This window comes from Petromyzon marinus, chromosome 34 (genome assembly GCF_048934315.1).
Source record: "Petromyzon marinus isolate PM22_M1 ecotype Great Lakes invasive population chromosome 34, UKy_Petmar_22M1.pri1.0, whole genome shotgun sequence".
Lineage (NCBI taxonomy): Eukaryota > Metazoa > Chordata > Hyperoartia > Petromyzontiformes > Petromyzontidae > Petromyzon > Petromyzon marinus.
Genome location: NC_133700.1, coordinates 8,892,530 through 8,910,279, shown reverse-complemented (window position 1 = coordinate 8,910,279; position 17,750 = coordinate 8,892,530). Strand labels below are relative to the sequence as shown.

The window sequence follows — 17,750 nt, the reverse complement described above, 5'->3', positions numbered from 1 at the left end:
GGTCTTGAGAGAGAGTGGAGAGTGTGGGGGGTCTTGAGAGAGTGGAGAGTGTGGGGGGTCTTGAGAGAGAGTGGAGAGTGTGGGGGTCTTGAGAGAGAGTGGAGAGTGTGGGGGGTCTTGAGAGAGTGGAGAGTGTGGGGGGTCTTGAGAGAGTGGAGAGTGTGGGGGGTCTTGAGAGAGAGTGGAGAGTGTGGGGGTCTTGAGAGTGTGGAGAGTGTGGGGGGTCTTGAGAGAGTGGAGAGTGTGGGGGGTCTTGAGAGAGAGTGGAGAGTGTGGGGGGTCTTGAGAGAGTGGAGAGTGTGGGGGTCTTGAGAGAGTGGAGAGTGTGGGGGGTCTTGAGAGAGTGGAGAGTGTGGGGGTCTTGAGAGAGTGGAGAGTGTGGGGGTCTTGAGAGAGAGTGGAGAGTGTGGGGGGTCTTGAGAGAGAGTGGAGAGTGTGGGGGGTCTTGAGAGAGAGTGGAGAGTGTGGGGGGTCTTGAGAGAGAGTGGAGAGTGTGGGGGTCTTGAGAGAGAGTGGAGAGTGTGGGGGGTCTTGAGAGAGTGGAGAGTGTGGGGGTCTTGAGAGAGACTGGAGAGTGTGGGGGTCTTGAGAGAGAGTGGAGAGTGTGGGGGGTCTTGAGAGAGAGTGGAGAGTGTGGGGGGTCTTGGGAGAGTGGAGAGTGTGGGGGTCTTGAGAGAGTGGAGAGTGTGGGGGGTCTTGAGAGAGAGTGGAGAGTGTGGGGGGTCTTGGGAGAGTGTGGAGAGTGTGGGGGGTCTTGGGAGAGTGGAGAGTGTGGGGGGTCTTGAGAGAGTGGAGAGTGTGGGGGGTCTTGAGAGAGTGGAGAGTGTGGGGGGTCTTGAGAGAGTGGAGAGTGTGGGGGTCTTGAGAGAGTGTGGAGAGTGTGGGGGTCTTGAGAGAGTGGAGAGTGTGGGGGTCTTGAGAGAGTGGAGAGTGTGGGGGGTCTTGAGAGAGTGGAGAGTGTGGGGGTCTTGAGAGAGTGGAGAGTGTGGGGGTCTTGAGAGAGAGTGGAGAGTGTGGGGGGTCTTGAGAGAGTGGTGAGTGTGGGGGTCTTGAGAGAGTGGTGGAGAGTGTGGGGGGTCTTGAGAGAGTGGAGAGTGTGGGGGGTCTTGAGAGAGTGGAGAGTGTGGGAGTCTTGAGAGAGAGTGGAGAGTGTGGGGGGTCTTGAGAGAGAGTGGAGAGTGTGGGGGGTCTTGAGAGAGTGGAGAGTGTGGGGGTCTTGAGAGAGTGGAGAGTGTGGGGGTCTTGAGAGAGTGGAGAGTGTGGGGGTCTTGAGAGAGAGTGGAGAGTGTGGGGGGTCTTGAGAGAGTGGAGAGTGTGGGGGGTCTTGAGAGAGTGGAGAGTGTGGGAGTCTTGAGAGAGAGTGGAGAGTGTGGGGGTCTTGAGAGAGTGGAGAGTGTGGGGGGTCTTGAGAGAGAGTGGAGTGGAGAGTGTGGGGGTCTTGAGAGAGTGGAGAGTGTGGGGGGTCTTGAGAGAGAGTGGAGAGTGTGGGGGTCTTGAGAGAGAGTGGAGAGTGTGGGGGGTCTTGGGAGAGAGTGGAGAGTGTGGGGGGTCTTGGGAGAGAGTGGAGAGTGTGGGGGTCTTGAGAGAGTGGAGAGTGTGGGGGGTCTTGAGAGAGAGTGGAGAGTGTGGGGGGTCTTGAGAGAGTGGAGAGTGTGGGGGGTCTTGAGAGAGTGGAGAGTGTGGGGGGTCTTGAGAGAGAGTGGAGAGTGTGGGGGGTCTTGGGAGAGTGGTGGGTCGTGTTGGTGAGTGCTGGCGGTGCTGGCTGCGTGCCCTCGTGGCGATGAGGGGTGGTGGGGGTGGCGTCCGTGTCACTGGGGTCACTTCTTGCGGCCGAAGCGCTGGGGCATGGCGCGCATCCAGAACTTCTCGGCCGGCGCTCCCCAGCTGCGCCGGTAGAAGAGGCTGGGTGGAACCTCCTCGTCATCATTTGATCCACGGCCAAACCTGCACGGAGCGCAAACACGGGGGCCCGGCGAGGAATCGACTCCTTAACGAATTGCTGGCGCGGTTACACATTTTAGCATGTTCTCGTGTAAAAGGTCAGGGTGCCAGTTTAACACGTGGGCTTTCGAGACCAATATCATCCATAAGAGGTTTTTTTTGGGTTATTTCGCGTGAATATATAAATGTGTCGTTGGTGACGAATTGGCCACGTTCTGTTTACATGACAACCCTTACTAGTTGGCCGTGTCGGGTGGTGGCGGGTTTAACCTGGTCACATTTGTATATTTACGCGATCTAACCCAACAAAAACCTCTATTTTGGGTAAGGGTGCCGCTAGGGGTTCACACCTGTCCAGGCTTAGACCGGGACAGTCCAGTAATCGGCTTCCGTGTTCGGGTGGCCTTTTCAAAACTGTTGGCACACAGCGGCCTACACTTGCCAATGACGCCACGGTTATCTTTTTTTACGCGCACTGTGAAGCGGACAGACGGTGTGAATGTTTTTTTAGATGTATTTAATTTCTGTGAATGTGCAACCGCAGCATTGACCAGGGCGGCCGCTCGCTTCGAACCGTGACGAGGGGCATTCGCGCTTCCCCTCGACCGTCTCGTAGACAAATAGACAACTTAAACGCTGGGCACTCGAGCGTGAACGGTGGGACGAGGTTGATCTTGAACGTGGAATTGAGTTGGTGAAAGGAATGATAGCAACAATTAGGGGTTTTTAGAGCATGGAGGGTGTGGCCAGGTCGCGCCTGAAATTTTTCTTTATAGCTCAGTGGGCCTTACCTGGTAAAATACATAAAAATAGTTTGAGTAATTTAGGTTATTAAGTTGAATTTGCATTCCAATGTCGCTTCTTTGTTTACTTAGAACACTTAATATTAAATACAAAGACGTTTAATTTATTTCCCAAAGCTTATTGAATGAAAATAACCTCGCTTGTTTAGAAGTCAGAGAACCTGTTTCATTATGCTATATGATCTTACTCTTACAACTTTAATACAAACAGCAGTGCTGCGTTCAATGCACGTACAGCACTATCAACTGCTATCAGACGCTGTCTTAAGCCAGCGGTCAATCTGGAATTGAACTCAGGTGTTCATAGTGGTGCGCATCTGAGCGGGGCTGCGATGCAGCCAAAGTGTTGGTAGTCGGTGCGTGTGTGTGTGCATGGAGCCGTGATTTCGAACGCAGGTGTTCGAAATTCCCTGGCTCTTCGCAGAACCGGAATTGAACGCAGGCTGCGTTACGAGTCCCGCTCACGATCAATGACAGTGACCAATGGTCCTGGGCCTTTCCCAGGTCGACTCAGCCTCAAATGAGTACCCTGGTGCGGTGTGTAAACATCGCCACGGGGGAGACAAAGGCGGCCGGGCGTGGTACTGGCACAGCCACCCCCCCCCCCCCCCGTCTGGCTCTTCATAGGTGGCTACTCGCTAACGACACTTGCCTCCCCCCCCACCCCCAACGGTCTGTTCAGACTATACGGAGGGATCTTTGTTTATTTTGATGGGACGCATCAGGTAGGGGCTGGCATTAGAAACCCAGGTGTTTCGCAGCGGCGGGCGCGTGCGTCTCTTGATTTGCACCGTGCGCCGAACGCAGTTGATCGCTAGCGGTGTGGCCGAGCCAGACCGGTGAGTTGAGTGATGGGGGGGGGGGGGGCAGTGTAGCTGAGTCCACGGCGCTCACCGCTGTGGCTGGAAGAGGGACGAGGGCCCAGCGCGCCCGAACCGCTGCGGGAAGTGCATGAAGGCGCGCGCCAGGCGGCTGAGCAGCAGCTGCTCAGACGAGGAGGAACCCGCGGCGTCTGGAGACGCGCGGTCGAAACTATCCCGGTAGGGATCCTCGTGGACGCTCTGCACACACACACACGTGTGCACGAAGCGGTGGTGGTAGTATAGTGGTGACGATGATGACGCACACGTGTACACAAAGTAGAGGTGGTGATGATGCACACGTGTACACAAAGTGGTGGTGATGATACACACGTATACACAAAGTAGTGGTGGTGGGGATGATGCACACGTGTGCACGAAGCGGTGGTGGTAATATAGTGGTGACGATGATGATGACGCACACGTGTACACAAAGTAGAGGTGATGATGATGCACACGTGTACACAAAGTGGTGGTGGTGATGATACACACGTGTACACAAAGTAGTGGTGGTGGGGATGATGCACACGTGTGCACGAAGCGGTGGTGGTAGTATAGTGGTGACAATGATGATGACGCACACGTGTACACAAAGTAGAGGTGGTGATGATGCACACGTGTACACAAAGTGGTGGTGGTGATGATGCACACGTGTACACGAAGTGGTGGTGGTGATGATGCACACGTGTACACAAAGTAGTGGTGGTGGTGATGATGCACACGTGTACACAAAGTGGTGGTGGTGATGATGCACACGTGTACACAAAGTGGTGGTGGTCATGATGCACACACAGTGGTGAGAGTACATAGCACATACACGCACGTGCGATACATACAGTAGCACGTGCACACACAGCACACGCAAAGCGGTACTGGAACTCGGGTCGCCGGGTTCGTACACATACCCATTATCATCATGCCGATGTGTGCTTGCGTCTACCTCCTCATGCTCCTATTGATATATTGGCATGTCTGTTCTTCCATGTGTAACCGGATCTTCATCCAGCAGTGGATTGTTGTTTATCATCGCTGTTTGACAGGAGCGAGATCACTTTGCCTCTACAGCAGTCCAGATGCACAGCACAACTTGGAACGTTGCTATCGCGTCTCCATGCTATGTCAATTAAAAAAAAAATCACGTGTTTAAAAGTGTAATGTATTTATTGTTAACGAAGGTGGTTAATGTAATGTGCAAGTTAAACAAAGTCCTCAATTAACGTGGTTATATATATAAAACATAATAGTGCGCCTAATACATAATAGTTATAATATAATACGTAATACTGGTGCATTCCAGTCGCGACCGTCTTTACTGGACATCTGTGCGGGGGGGGGAGGGAAGAGCTTCAAAGCTCATCGGATTTCCCCAGGAATAAAGACTAATTCTGACATTGTGTTCACGGTGCAACGATATTTCTCCATAGTTTATCTTGACAAAGGGCTTCCCAAATTGTTGTTATTATTATTATTATGATAACGCGTGCGTGTCCCATGTCACGGTGACTGTTGCCATTGAGCATTGTTGTATTACTTAGTCCACTTCGACACGGTGGCGAGATGTTAACTACCTTGCCTGGTATGCAGGAGGTCGTGGGTTCGATCCCGACCCGAACGCACATATATATTCAGAGTTTGCATGTCTCTCTCTCTCTCTCCCCGTGGTCGTGTGGGATTATTCTCCGGGTCCTCCGTGGTGGTGTGGGATTATTCTCCGGGTCCTCCGGTTTTTCACCTCCACGTTTAGAATCGACACCAACGCGTTTCGAGTAATTTGGCCGCTTCAAATGTCCACATGATAGTAAGCCACTTCGTTGAGCTTTCACTTGTGGCCAGGTCGTTTCTAAAAAAAAAAGAGCTGTATAGCTCAGAGGGGCCTTACCTGGTTAAATAACAAATAGTTTAAAGAGTAAACTGCTGCTGACGATGATGCTGCTGCTGACGGGTCTCGTGTCCCGCGTTGAGCAGGGCTGGGGCAGCTCCAGGCTGAGGCTGCTCCCCCGGTCCGTGAGTGAAACCAAATCGGCGGCCTCCGCTTTAGCGACCCCCAACATTCTAAACGTCTGATGACATTCTAGTCACCAGCTTCCTCGTTGGTTCGCTCACGTTGAGGGCCGCATTACGCCGAGCTCGCTATACGCGTGATCTGTCATTCTTTTCTCACTATATACTGTGTTCTTTTAAAATAAAACTAACAAAATGCTTACGAAAACTGAAAAAAAAACCTTATTCTAGTCCTGAGCAGTGACCCCCACTTACTATTTAGTACATGCATGTAATTCGGGAAACATTTCGGCTGCTCCTATAGCTATCAAGAACATCATTCGAATTCACTTCAACCAATTCGGGTCACGATCGTCTTCGTGTCGCATCGCTTAAGAAAGTTCGTACTCCGTGAATTGTCTCGATATCCAAACGCGACGCGTGGATACGAAAGCTCCGATGAGCAGGATCGGTTTACGTACGGTGCGAAAGGAGCTCAACGTACACACAGAAGCTCACCTGTGCCCTGTTGTCCACCGGCCGATTATTCTATGCCTACAGCAAACAGTGGGAGTGTGGAATGTTTTGATTTAAAGCTTTCGTGACTGCAGAAATTCATATTCTTAGTTCTTTCGGTAAAGTCACGTTGAAGGCGGTGCAGTGTGTTGTTTCCCTTCAACGTGACTTTACCGAAAGAACTAAGGATATAGTGTGGAATGTTGTTATCATCAACATCCCACGCTCTCACTTTGTATTTTAACCAAGGCTCTCTCCACACTACAACTAAAACCATTTTTTTTTACCAGGTAAGGCCCACTGAGCTATGAAGAATTTTTGCTTCAGAAGCGACCAGGCCAGAAATGGGTAGCTCAATGAAGTGGCTCATCACGTGGACATTTATATCAGCGGGCGCGTAAGGCGGTGTGCGTAAGGCGGTGCGGTGTGTGTAAGGCGGTGTGGTGTGTGTAAGGCGGTGTGGTGTGTGTAAGGCGGTTTGGTGTGTGTAAGGCGGTGTGTGTAAGGCGGTGTGGTGTGTGTAAGGCGGTGTGTGTAAGGCGGTGTGGTGTGTGTAAGGCGGTGTGGTGTGTGTAAGGCGGTTTGGTGTGTGTAAGGCGGTGTGTGTAAGGCGGTGTGGTGTGTGTAAGGCGGTGTGTGTAAGGCGGTGTGGTGTGTGTAAGGCGGTGCAGTGTGCGTAAGGCGGTGTGGTGTGTGTAAGGCGGTGCAGTGTGTGTAAGGCGGTGTTCTTTCATTGCAGGGTCCGGCCAGGAGCCACTTGCGCCCCCCCCCCCGCCCCCGACAATCCACGAAATGTGCAAAAAAAACCAATCATCATCATCGTGCTGCTGTCAAAACCCCCAATGTCTCATCGGCGAAAGTGCCTCCCACCCCCACGACCACCACACCCAGTGGCAGCTGTCCCTGTGCGGCACAACTTGCGCGCAGCTCTCCGGCCTGCAAGTAGGAATATATTATTATCGTTTCCGATCACTAAACCGCTTGTACGCGAACGGTTTTAGCCGCGAATTTTTTGTTTCACTCACCACGATTGCAAAAAAAAAAACTAAAATTCGTCGATTCTCAAATAATCGATTATCCGATTATGCTTGTTGCACACAAGCTTAAGCACTGGTGGGCCTTTGTCACAACGCAGAGCAGCGTGCAAGTACACAAGTTGTATCCGCGTGTGTGCCCCGTATCGGTGTGTGTGTGTGTACCTGGTGTGGTGTGTAAACATCGCCACTGGGGAGACAAAGGCGGCCGGGCGTCGTGTTGGCCACCCATCCCCTCGTGTGCCGTGCCGGCCTTCAGAGTCAGTGGAGGCTATACTGGGGACCTTTGTCTTTGTAATGTAAGCGGTGAGTACTTTTCAGCCGGAACATTCCAGAACGCTGTTCCGGGAATTATTTGTGGCACTCCACGTCCACCTCGATGTATTTACGATTTATAAAGCTGATGGGGTACAATAATATCGGGTAATTTTCGATAAGCTTACCTTGTACTCAGTCTAGTGGTAGTGTCTTACGCCGATAATCCCGACTCCAAATCAGCCTGAGCAGTGAGCACTGAATTGTAAGTGCAACCAGTCAGTATAAAATAGCTCATCACCAATTAATGTCTTGTGAGGTTGCGCAAAGTGCCATATAAATACAAAGGTCTCCCGTATAGCCTTAACACACTTCGGGGGCAAGTGTTGGGGTTGAGTAAAGTTTCTGGGTATGCCTGCTTCGTCCAACACGCGTCTGCAATTGCGTGCTCGCAATTTCAGGGCCGCACCTTTACCTCTTTGACAACTATAAACTAATAACAAAGACAAATATCCCCCGTATAGTCTAAAACTACTTTTGGGGCAAGTGCTGTTAGCGAGCGCCTACGAAGGCCGGAACGGCCCATGAGGGGGTGGTTGGCCAGCACCACGCCCGGCCGCCTTTGTCTCCCCAGTGGCGATGTTTACACACCGCACCAGCTACTCATTTGTGGCTGAGTCGACATAGGGGAGGCCCAGGACCGTTTCAGATAATTGTCACCGGCGTTGGCCGTGAACGGGAATCGAACTCTGGTCGCCGGGTTCTGTAGCGCAGCGCTCCAACTGCTCCCCACTTAAACGTATAACACAACCCGCAGACAGGCAGACAGACAGGCAGACAGGTGTGACTGTCACCACTCACCTCCGCCAGGTAGTCCTTGGTAAGGGAGCTGTCACTGTCGGGCATCGCCGCCTCCTCCATGGACGAGAAGGAACCTCTCGCAGCAGACACGAGGACACAGTTGGCCAGAGCTAGGAGAAGCATCGCAGACACCGCCTTGGCTTCCATCGGTGAAGGGGGTGTGAGAGTGGGTCGAGTCAGTGAGTGAGTGACGGAGTGATAGAGTGCAGGGCGCTCGATGGGTGGGTGAGTGACTGCTGCGGGCTGACGCGGACGCAAGACTCGGACACACGCGCAGGAGGAGGGGGGGGGGGGCTACGTGAAGATCAAGCCGCGGTCTATTTCAGCGGCACACTGCGTCTCCCATATATATATAGAGAGAGAGCGAGTGTGTGGATTCCTGTTCTGATGGAGACCTCCCCCCTCCACTCCACCCCCCACTCCACCCCCCACACTCGCCCTTTTTAAAGCTTCCTCTGGGAGGGGTGTAAATGACGCGGTTTCTCTTAGATAGATATAGTTGCAGTTATTCGCACTTTCACGAGCCCGTGTTTCATCGCTGGTGTAAAGCTGACCACTCGTTTATATAAATAAATAAATAAAATTACCTTCACTGATGTGCCCATGATGATGGGATTTGCAGATTTGTTTCAAAATGGGAATTGGTCAAAGAGCCCAAATCCAGCAGGACCACCCCGGAACGGCTCTTGAGTCTCAATGAGTAAATAAATCATCATTAGGGTCCGCTCGTCTTTGCTCCTGCGCGCGCATGAACAACGGGTTCACGTTGTGCACCAGCGTCGCGGTTCGTCGAGCGACGCGCGTGTCGCCCGCACAGCATCGGCATGAGACAACGGCGACGCCGAGGACATTGCAACGTTCTCGCACCGTTCGTGGCGGCAGCGCTAACGATTTTGATGCGCCACGGGGGGCCAGCGGCGATCTTGAGCGCACTGCGCCAACGACACTTCTGGGTTCGCGGATTTGTTTGCCTGCCACGGCTCGCGTCGACGGGGGGGGGGGAGCGGTATCTGCACGTTGTCCTGGGTCACCGCCGTTCAGCAAGCCACACCGCTCAGTGTGGTGAAATATGGGCAAATACCCCCTCCCTCCTCCCCCCGCGCCATGACCAAACAACACGGCGTGGTGATGCCGTCGGCACGCTCACAGCTGGGTTGCACGTGAAGAGCCCAATCGCGTCGTGTCGGGGGGCTGTCGCGAGAAGGGGTACCGGGGGTGAGCCCTGCACCAACCACGGTGTCCCTTGGCCCCCTCCCATCCTCCCCGCCACCCCCACCAAAGTTCACTCTCTACAGGGTGGTCCAGGTGTCTTGTGAGACCCCCCCACCCCCCAAATTGATGCATTGTTTTTCCCTTTGCACATTAATTTCAGTTTTAAATAAACCTTACTCTCTTTGCATATTAATTTCTCATTTAAAATAAAGCTTACGGAGGAAATGTTACGTTTTAGAGAATAAAAATTACAATTAAACTATGTTTTTATTTTTATTTTACTTGGTAAGACCCACCGAGCTGCACAGCTCTTTTCAGACTTGACCTGGCTATCACGGAGTGGCTTATCAACGTGTGGACATTTATAGCAGCAGCCAAATACTCTGAGCGGCGCGTTGATTCTAAATGTGGAGGGGGAAAAGCCGGAGGGACCCGGAGATAAAAATCCACGCGGCCACGGGGAGACGGAACAAATACACAGCAGGCGTCAGAGTTAGGATCGAACCCAGGGGCCTCCTCCTCCTGTATACCAGGCGAGGCAGATAACATCTCGCCACCGGGGTCATAAGACATCTGGACCACCCTGTACTGAGTGGTTAATCACTTTGACGGTGCCACCCCCCCCACCCTCATCCGCGAAGAGCGAGGCCTGGTGTCATGTCAAGGTTGGCGAGGTGAGCCCTGTGGGCGGTCTTCACCATGAGCTGCCTCCACCACGGTGAAAATCTGAAATGCAATTGATGGTAATGGATTTTACGGTGCGCTATGCTCCCGCAGTGGCTTATGAGAGGCTTAACAGGGGAGCTATGTGACTGCAATACGAGCTCTCTCGCTTGACCAAATAGAGGGGGAGGGTGATGGGAGGGAAGGAGGGACCTCAAATTGAAGTCTCATTTTGAATCCTCATAAATGTGCCTACGCACGCGTGTATGCTCCAGAGCTGAGCTTGCGCCCGGGCAATCGCTCGCTCAGCTCGGCCCGGCTCCACGCACATCCACAGCGCGCCGCCCTCGACCTTTGCGGGGTCACCAACGCGGCGTTGCAAAAATCACTGCGTGACGGCTTCCCCTGTGCATCCTGGGGACTTGAGCCACGCAACGCAACGCAGACGAGCGAGCGAGCGAGCGCGCGATTACAAAGAGCAAGCGGCAGACACTCGAAAGTGTTGGTGGGGAATTGAGGCGGCGGCTGCTGGTGCTGTGAGCACCCCTGTAAGCCTGAACTCCTCACTCATCTCACCAATTAGAGGACTAAGTAGCCCACCCCACCTCCCCCCGCGCTCTCCTCGAAGGCCACCCCCCGGATTGATCTGGAGAAAGAGAGAGACACAGACAACGCAGCGATTAATGCACTCCGCCGACCCGACTCATTCGCAAGCCACGCGGGAGGGGATTGATGTTGGGCGGCGAGACGCACACTTTTGAAACAATCGTTCCACCCCCTCCTCCTCCCCCCCTTCCCCTCTCCGCCGCCCCTGGTCTCCAGTTGTTGTTTCTCGCCGCTCTCTGTGTTGCTATTGACGTGTCCCGAGCACGCTCGAGAAACGATTACCAAAATACATCAAGCGGAGAGACTGTCGTGGGGCTGGCTTTTGTAAAACATCGGTCGTGCCCCCCGCCCACACAAACACCGCCTTCCCCCCCCCCCGCCGCCGACCCAGCACACGCAATGGCTCCAACTTTGCTCAGTCTGCGAGTTCGGTGGTGGCGCTGCACAATGCCGGGACCGCATCGCCTGCCGATGATGATCGTGGTGACGACGACGACGACGATGCCCGTTGTCGTAATCGCCACGGCGAAAAGTCGTTCACTCGAGTTGTGAACGTGGCGCTGTTCACAACGCACTTCGCCTCCACTCGGGCTCGGGCTTACGACACACATACGTTGACGCGATCTAACCCAGACAATTTGATAATATTGGTCGCGAAAGCTTGCATGTACAATGCAGGCTTGCTTTGCGTTTGTGCCGATACTAGCCGGTAACCCTATAGACCTTCATCTATATGTAGCCCCTAACCCTCGCCCGAGCCACTAACCCTAGACTTGACCCTAACCCTGAACCTCCGTACAATAGTTGCCGAGTCCGCCTGCCACCCCAGAGAGCCTCCTGGTGGCTGGGTGGTGGTGGTGGTTGTCACGATGAGTCGGTCATTTGGGACGATGTCTGCGTTGGCCCCGCCGTTCCTCCGCCAGCCATCAGTGCTGTCCGATGTGCGATCCGAGTCCTTTTCTGCCGTCGTTCTACAGCGGATTTTGCCGATTTCCCGCTGCATTATCGGGCGATATTGTTGACGTCTGCTTTGGCACGCGACCAGTTATTGTTGTTTTTATCTCGGCAACGGGGGCGACTGAAGTGTCTTTGGCCATCATTTCTCGAGTGCACAGGAATTATTGGCAATGGCTGACGGATCATACAGAGAAGCGACGATTTAAGCGGTGCTTGCACAGGGCAGTACAGCAAGTAGGTTTCTCACCGGTCTGTGGAATGTCTTCCGAGTGCTCTTCTTCAGACGTGGCCACTTGTCACCGTGCAGTGAAACTAAGGTTTGATTCCCGGCGATGTGAACTATTCAACTATATATGTTATTATTTTTTTTACTACCAGGTGAGGCCCGCTGAGCTGGTATAGTTATTTTTCAGAAGCGACCTTGGTAACAAATAAAAGCTCAACGAAGTAGCTCATCACGTGGAAAAGACTCTAAACGCGTGATGTTGATTCTAAATGTGGAGGGAAAAACCTGGAGGAGCCAGAGAATAGCCCACGCCACCACGCAGAGAGAGAGAGACACTCAAACTCCAAATGTACAGGAGTCATGGTCAGGATCGAACCCACGACCTCCTGCATACCAGGCGAGGTTGTTAATATCTCACCACCGTGGTGCCCCGTGTAGGTAAATTACGACAAGTGCGCCTCCCTCTAGGTTGACTCAGCCTTGAAAATGTAGTACCTGGTGACGTGGCGTGTCGTAAAACAACCGCGCTGGGAGAGACAAAGGTGGCCGGGCGTGGCTCCGGGCAAAAAAACCCCTTCTCCTCACACATGAAGGAAATTCAGTGCCGTACTTCGTACGAACATTTTTTTTTTACTCGACCGAGCATCTCACGTTCGGACCCTTTTGAAACGACACAATTCTTTCGACTCGGTAATAAGTTGTTGTTGTTGTTATGTTTCTTCTAACTTGCGTGAATAAATGATATTCTCATTGGCATTCGTAGCCCGAAGATAGGTGGCCGTGACATTTTATCAAAAGCTACGGCAGTGACCGCTTATATCATGCACGACGCCCCGTGCGACATCGCGTTTGGATTAACGCGCTTAATAACACCCGGGGAATTGATGCAGAGTGAGTGGGGAGGAGAGTGGGGGGGGGGGGCAGATGGGGATGGGGGGAAGATTGGGATGGATGGAGGAGGAGGATGAGTGTGGGGTTTGGCATTCTACGGTGGACGGGATGGGGGTGTCGCGTGAATTGTCAAAGAGAGCGAAATAAAAACGTCTCTACAGAGACGCAGCGGTGTCGCTCGCGATGCGTCACCTGCACGTCCAAGGCGAGAGGGAATTCATCGCTCGCCCGGTTTATTATTTCGCGGCGGCTGGCGGCAGCGAGCGTGCGGATCGAGTTTATTGCGGGGGGGGGGGGGGTGCTGCCATGGTAGTCCCGGGGAGGGTGGCGGTAGTCCCGACAGATGTTTATGAAATGAGCGCGAATTTGCGACTCCCTCGGGGCGCTCGCGGGCTGTCGAGCGAGCGCACGCGGGAGAGGCGACGACCCAAAGTCGATTAAGAGAGCGCAGCGCGCGCGCGAGAGATAAAGTAATGAAATCTCACACACACACACGTGTCTGTGCGCGTGCCTTGGTTGTAGGAACGTTGAGGCCGTACCGGCTACAAACTTTGCGCGACCTTCGCGGACAACGCGGCGCCCTCGCCGGGTGTGCAGGCGGTGCAACTGCACCACGGCCCATGGGTATGATGGGTCTGGGCGCTAGGCTGGAGAGACGCGGGGTGGGGGGAGTGAAATAGACAGGAGGGGCACCCATTTCATTCCTTGTACCAGGGCCCATTCACGACCAACGCATTGCCTCTGTAATCATATAATCGTTTTTGTCTATGCAATTTTAAATCAAGATTAGAAACTAATTTCTTTAAGAACAGTTTGTGTGTGTGTGTGTGTTCGGTTTGTTATGCTTCCCCACGCACCTCCGAGTAGCGCGGTTGGCTACGTACGGTGCAAAGGAAGTCGCTAATCGCTCACAGCACTTGCTCCAAAACTCCATTACGTGTGATCTTTGTCCTTGTGTGCTATATCTCTCCCGCTATTCCCAAGCTCCCGGTCTAACGTACGCGAGCCAGGCCAGTGTCTCACATACCGAATGCTAACCCTCAAAGTGGACAAAATTAAAACCATCCCTCAACTCAAACTCTGGGCGCTCACGCCCGAGCACACCTCGATGCAGTTTGGGAGTTAAAATTCTTCCCCGTGAATTACTTCACTAATAAGGAAGCTGGAGTGCAGCTGAATAGATATTGCAAGATGACCGTCTCATAAAGCTTAGTGCCCACCCCCCTCCCTCAGTGTAGATGACACGCACCCAGGCTTAGCGGAAATAACACACTCACACGCACACACAAAAAACACATATTTGCGCCTTCGAGCGCTGTCCTGGACCATCTGCATCTCGGATTCGGTCATTGGCATTTTGAGTCGCTGGAAGCGCTATCCCCGTTTAAGCCGCCTTCATAAACCAGGGCCTGGTTGCCGCTAATAAAAAAAAGCGAACGTAAGCCTCGTTCCCGGCAATACAATTACAGTGCTTTAATTAACAGGATTAGGCTGGTGACTAACGAGTTCCGGCTCATTTGGAATATGGGCGTGCGGCACGCTTTGGAGACGGGGTTTTTGGTTGAACACAACTTCTGTGTTTGATAAAACAATCTGTGTGTGTGTGTGTCTGTGAGTGTCTGGGGAGCGATAGTGTAGCGGTTAGCGCGCTGCGCTATGAACCTGGCGACCCGGGTTCGATTCCCGCTCACGGCCAACACCAGTGACGATTATCTGAACCGGTCCTGGGCCTCCCCCAAGTTGATTCAGCCTCAAATGAGTACCTGGTGCGGTGTGTAAACATCGTCACTGGGGAGACAAAGGCGGCCGTGCGTGGTGTTGGCCACCCACCCCCTCGTGTGCCGGCCTTCATAGGTGCTCGCTAACAGCACTTGCCCCAGCAGTCATGTTCAGTGTCCAGCCGTCGACACTTCACGTGGCACGTAAAGTGCACATCGCCTGGAACAAGCGCCGTGTATGAAGCGGAATACCTCGCTGATCTCGGCAAGTAGCATGAACAACGATCGTCACGGGAACTCTCGGTCATCCTCGCAGCGGCTTCTGGCTCGCCATCGAACAACGACCGTCGCTGCATCGCGCGCGTTCAGATGCGCCTCTGCGGCCGTCTGGAACGCTCTTCCCCCTTCCGATATCAGGAAGCCACTGGGAGCTGTGGCACTTTGAAATCGTCCAGATTGAAAACGAATTTTCGTTAGAACTGCGTTTGTTGCCTTTCTCATGAAATAAACAATGCCTGGGCCTTTCCACCACCACGACCTGCAATAACGCCCGATAACTACGAGGAAGCCACTGGAGCTTGCGAACTTTTAACTAATTTCTTTAAAACTGCGTTTTGTCTTTCGTTTTGTTGTCCTTCTCGCCGCACCTCCGATCAGCACGGGTTGCCTACGTGCCGTGCGAAAGAAGTTCAGCGTGACATACGCACGCACCACAACCCTCGCTCGTGAGCCTCGCGCATGCTGGCTCGTCTCAAGATTCAACGCTTGTAATCGCCACCTCCGCTCTCTCACTCCATCATCTCTCCAAGACTTTGCGTCTGAGAAATAGTATATAGCGCCGATTCGCCGACGCGCTTCCCCTAAGCGTACGTCGCTTTTTATTGGGACCATTGCTCAGGCCAAGCGCAGAGAAATACCGGGGATGTGGGTGCCGTAGTGACGAGATGTCAACTACCTCGCCTGGTACGCAGGAGGTCCATGGGTTCGATCCCAACTCTGGCGATGCCTGTAATATTTTGAGTTTGCGTGTCTCTCTCTCTCTCCCCGTGGTCGCGTGGATTTGTCTCCGGGTCCTCCGGTTTCCCCCCCCCCCTCTACATTTAGAAACAACATCACGCTTTTAGAGTAATCTGGCTGCGATTTATTTCCGCGTGATGAGCCGCTTCGTGGAGCTGTCATTTGTGGCCAAGACGCTTCTGCAATAAAAGAGCGCCATAGCTCAGTGACCCTCACCTGGTAAAACAAACCAAAAAGTAGCTTTTTTTCAAAATCCGCTATCCCAGGAGTCGATAACCTGCAGATCTGGAGCAGCATGCGACGGCTCTTTAAGGACTGCTTCTTCGTGACGTTATTCACTCAGGACCACCACCGTCTCGTGTTCACCACGCAGTGCATCGCGGCTCTTAAAGTATTGAGGTTTTTTTTTAAATTACAAGAAGAGACAAAAAAAATGTCTCTTCTGGTAATTTAGTTTTGCCCATCCCTCCTCCTCCTCCTGCCGCTGGACTATGCCGAGCACGTCGAGTTCGCAGCGCAGTTGCCATGCGCCGTGGTGCTGCAATGAAATGGGGAGGGGGGGGGGAGCTTCCGGTCCAATCGTCCCACCCAGTGCCGGATCATCCTAGCAGCAAAAGCAGCTACACATGTGTGCTGATTTTGTGTAGTAGCTACACATGTGTAGTAGCTACTACACATGTGCAGTAGTGTAGATACACATGTGCAGTAGTGTAGCTACACATGTGCAGTAGTGTAGCTACACATGTGTAGTAGCTACTACACATGTGCAGTAGCTACTACACATGTGCAGTAGCTACTACACATGTGGTGTAGCTACTACACATGTGTAGCTACACACCTGCACATGTGTAGTAGCTGTGTAGCTACTAGACAGCTACTACACATGTGTAGCTACTACACATGTGTAGCTACTACACATGTGTAGCTACCACACATGTGTAGTAGCTACACTACTGTACATGTGTAGCTACTACACATATGTAGTAGCTACACATATGTAGTAGCTATTACATACGTCTAGCTACTACTACTACATGTGTAGTAGCTACTACACATATGTAGCTATTACATGTGTAGTGCTTATTACATACGTCTAGCTACTACTACACACAGTGAGGGAAAAAAGTATTTGATCCCCTGCTGATTTTGTACGTTTGCCCACTGACAAAGAAATGATCAGTCTATAATTTAAATGGTAGGTTTATTTTGAACAATGAGAGACAGAATAACAACAAAGAAATCCAGAAAAACGCATGTCAAAAATGTTAGAAATTTATTTGCAATTTAATGAGGGAAATAAGTATTTGACCCCCTCTCAATCAGAAAGATTTCTGGCTCCCAGGTGTCTTTTATACAGGTAACGAGCTGAGATTAGGAGCACGCTCTTAAAGGGAGTGCTCCTAATCTCAGCTTGTTACCTGTATAAAAGACACCTGTCCACAGAAGCAATCAATCATATTCCAAACTCTCCACCATGGCCAAGACCAAAGAGCTCTCCAAGGATGTCAGGGACAAGATTGTAGACCTACACAAGGCTGGAATGGGCTACAAGACCATTTCCAAGCAGCCTGGTGAGAAGGTGACACAGTTGGTGCGATTATTCGCAAATGGAAGAAACACAAAAGAACTGTCAATCTCCCTCGGCCTGGGGCTCCATGCAAGATCTCACCTCGTGGAGTTGCAATGATCATAAGAACGGTGAGGAATCAGCCCAGAACTACACGGGAAGATCTTGTCAATGATCTCAAGGCAGCTGGGACCATTGTCACCAAGAAAACAATTGGTAACACACGACGCCGTGAAGGACTGAAGTCTTGCAGCGCCCGCAAGGTCCCCCTGCTCAAGAAAGCACATATACATGCCCGTCTGAAGTTTGCCAATGAACATCTGAATGATTCAGAGGACAACTGGGTGAAAGTGTTGTGGTCAGATGAGACCACTATGGAGCTCTTTGGCATCAACTCAACTCGCCGTGTTTGGAGGAGGAGGAATGCTGCCTATGACCCCAAGAACACCACCCCCACCGTCAAACATGGAGGTGGAAACATTATGCTTTGGGGGTGTTTTTCTGCTAAGGGGACAGGACAACTTCACCGCATCAAAGGGACGATGGACGGGGCCATGTACCGTCAAATCTTGGGTGAGAACCTCCTTCCCTCAGCCAGGGCATTGAAAATGGGTCGTGAATGGGTATTCCAGCATGACAATGA

General features: G+C 52.4%; 1 protein-coding gene across 1 annotated transcript; it reads right to left on the bottom strand.

Moving 5' to 3' along the window:
- Positions 1 to 1,587: 1,587 nt before the first annotated feature.
- On the bottom strand, positions 1,588 to 8,559 carry LOC116948675 (uncharacterized). Its single transcript, XM_032965597.2, has 3 exons — positions 8,251 to 8,559; positions 3,639 to 3,805; positions 1,588 to 1,944 (listed from the first exon to the last, which is right to left on the bottom strand). The coding sequence occupies exons 1-3, from the start codon at positions 8,395 to 8,397 to the stop codon at positions 1,818 to 1,820; spliced, it is 441 nt and encodes a 146-aa protein (XP_032821488.2). The 5' UTR covers positions 8,398 to 8,559; the 3' UTR covers positions 1,588 to 1,817.
- Between the last annotated feature and the right edge of the window lie 9,191 nt (positions 8,560 to 17,750).